The sequence below is a fragment of the Protobothrops mucrosquamatus genome, unplaced genomic scaffold (assembly GCF_001527695.2).
Source record: "Protobothrops mucrosquamatus isolate PMUCROS unplaced genomic scaffold, P.Mucros_1.0 scaffold2599, whole genome shotgun sequence".
Classification (NCBI taxonomy): Eukaryota; Metazoa; Chordata; class Lepidosauria; order Squamata; family Viperidae; genus Protobothrops; species Protobothrops mucrosquamatus.
Window position 1 is genome coordinate 429,195 of NW_015388653.1, and position 2,387 is coordinate 431,581.

At 54.9% G+C, this 2,387-nt stretch overlaps 1 protein-coding gene across 1 annotated transcript in view; it reads right to left on the bottom strand.

Annotated features, from left to right (window-relative positions):
- PPP2R5B (protein phosphatase 2 regulatory subunit B'beta) overlaps nt 1–2,081 on the bottom strand; it is a 31,895-nt gene extending 29,814 nt beyond the window's left edge. Inside the window, exon 1 of the mRNA XM_015825332.1 lies at nt 1,883–2,081. Within this exon, the coding sequence (XP_015680818.1) occupies nt 1,883–2,081 (199 nt within the window). The remainder of the gene's footprint in view (nt 1–1,882) is intronic.
- Between the last annotated feature and the right edge of the window lie 306 nt (nt 2,082–2,387).

Genomic DNA, 2,387 nt, shown 5'->3' on the forward strand with positions numbered 1-2,387 from the left:
GGTATCTGGCTACAGCACCCATCCTCCCCAGCCGATCTCCCATGAGGCTGGTCTCAGGCTATCTGGCTACAGCACCCATCCTCCCCAGCCGATCTCCCATGAGGCTGGTCTCAGGCTATCTGGCTACAGCACCCATCCTCCCCAGCCGATCTCCCATGAGGCTGGTCTCAGGGTATCTGGCTACAGCACCCATCCTCCCCAGCCGATCTCCCATGAGGCTGGTCTCAGGGTATCTGGCTACAGCACCCATCCTCCCCAGCCGATCTCCCATGAGGCTGGTCTCAGGCTATCTGGCTACAGCACCCATCATCCCCAGCCAAAGGCGTTCCAACCCCCCCTGCAAAATTCCCCATCTCAGACTGAGTAGGGCTAATGCTGGATCAAGGCATCCCACTCGAAAAGGGGACCGGAATGGGGCAGGCTGGGTGGTTTCTGCCCTGCCCTGCCTGCCACAGGGGGGGGAGGGCGGGGAGAGGGCCAATTCTCTGACCCCCACCACTTTTTGCACATGTGAAGCGCCAATGCCCCATGCACTGAGATTCAGAAGGAAGGTGGTGGTTTAGCTGCAAGGGTCCTGCAAGGTAGACTGCTTGATCCCTGTTTTGCAGAATCATAAACTGTGCAACTGATAGTAGACAGGTAGTCCTCAACTTACGACTACAATTGAGCCCAAAATTTTGGTTGCCAAGCGAGACATTTGTTGTGAGTTTTGCCCCATTTTAGGACTTTCCTGGCCACAGTTGTTAACTGAATCTGGCTTTCCCATTGCATGTTAGAAGGTCACAAAAGGGGATGACATGACCCTGGGACACTGCAACTGTCAGAAATGGGAGTGAGTTGCCAAGTGTCCAAATTTTGACTACTTACTGTAACCATGAGGATACCGCAACGGTCGTTAAGTGTGAAAAATGGGCATAAGTCACTTTTTTCAGTGCTGTTGTAATGTCGAATGGCCACTAAACGAACTGTTGTAAGCTGAGGACTACCTATATCCAGGGCTTTTTTTCAGCCGGAACGCGGCGGAACCGCGTTCCGGCACCTTTTTCCGGGCCGGCCGCACCGGAAATAGCCCCTCCCACACCGGAAATAGCCCCTCCCAAATTTTACTTGCATTCCTGTTCTCTAAAGGGGCGGTCCTAGGGTTTGATGAGGGCGTGGCCAGGTTTGAGTTCCGCCACCTTTTCTNGTGAATTTTAAATAGGGATAATTTTTAATGATTTTAATAATGTCACAGACTATAAATATTTGGTTTTAATTGGCTTTTATAGGGGAAATGTTGTGTTGTGTTGTTTGTGTTGTGTTATTTTAATATGCTGTGAGCCGCCCTGAGTCCCGTGGGGAGAAGGGCGGCATATAAATTATGAAAAATAAATAAATAAAATAAAATAAAATAAATTCTCCAACCCCCTTGCCTTGGTATTTGTAAAAATAATAGAGGCAGGATAAGCATAAAAAATAAATTACCCCGTTTTACTGTATGAAGCAACCCAAAAACTGCACAGTGCAAGCCATCATTTACAAACTACCGTACCCTCAACTGGACTCACAAATAGGCAAACTACAGCTTATTTGCACAAGTTCTGCAGAGCCAACGCAGGAACTGGGGATTCATTTTGTCTGAAGTGGTGTAGTTTTTCCTGTCCGAGCAGAGGGGGTTGGACTAGAAGACCTCCAAGGTCCCTTCCAACTCTGCGGTTCTGCATTCTCTTTGGGGTTTGGCCTGTCTTGGGGGTCTCCGGCCACAGCTTGGCAAGACCGCCTCTTTCGGGCCACCCTGGCATCCATCGGGCACCCAAGGGCGGCTTCACACTGGGCCCTGATGACCCACGGAGAGGGAGGGCGGCTCTCCAGCCCTCTGAGCCCCCCCCCTCCCCAGACCTACCTTTCAGCAGGGGGAGAGGGGTCAGCTCCTGCTGGTTGCTCTGGTATCGGAACTGGGAGGAACTGTGCGACCGTCTCTGGCGGGAGCGGCGAAGCGACCGGCGGGAGAAACCGTCCACTTTGTCCGGTGGGGGCACCGGGGACAGCCCGGGGGATGAAGGGCTGGTCGGGGTGACGGCCGGCGGGATTTTGGTCTCCATGTTGTTCAGCGGGGCAGAGTCTGTCCGGCAGCTGAACACTGGGGGCGTGATGCCGGGCAGGAGGCTTGGCTTAATCCCGCAGAGGGGCGCCGGGCATCCCCTCCGGCCGCAGCGGGCACCCCATCACCTGTCTGTCACCTGTCACCTGTCCCAGTCCGGCTCCCTGCCAATCTCAGGTGTGCGGCGGGGGAGGGGCGGGGCGGGCAGGTGCGCGGAAGTCCCCAGCAGCAGCCGCAGCGGGTCACATCGGAGGGGGGGCTGCGGGCCGGCCGGACATCCAGGTCAGGACCCCCCCATCATCAGGGG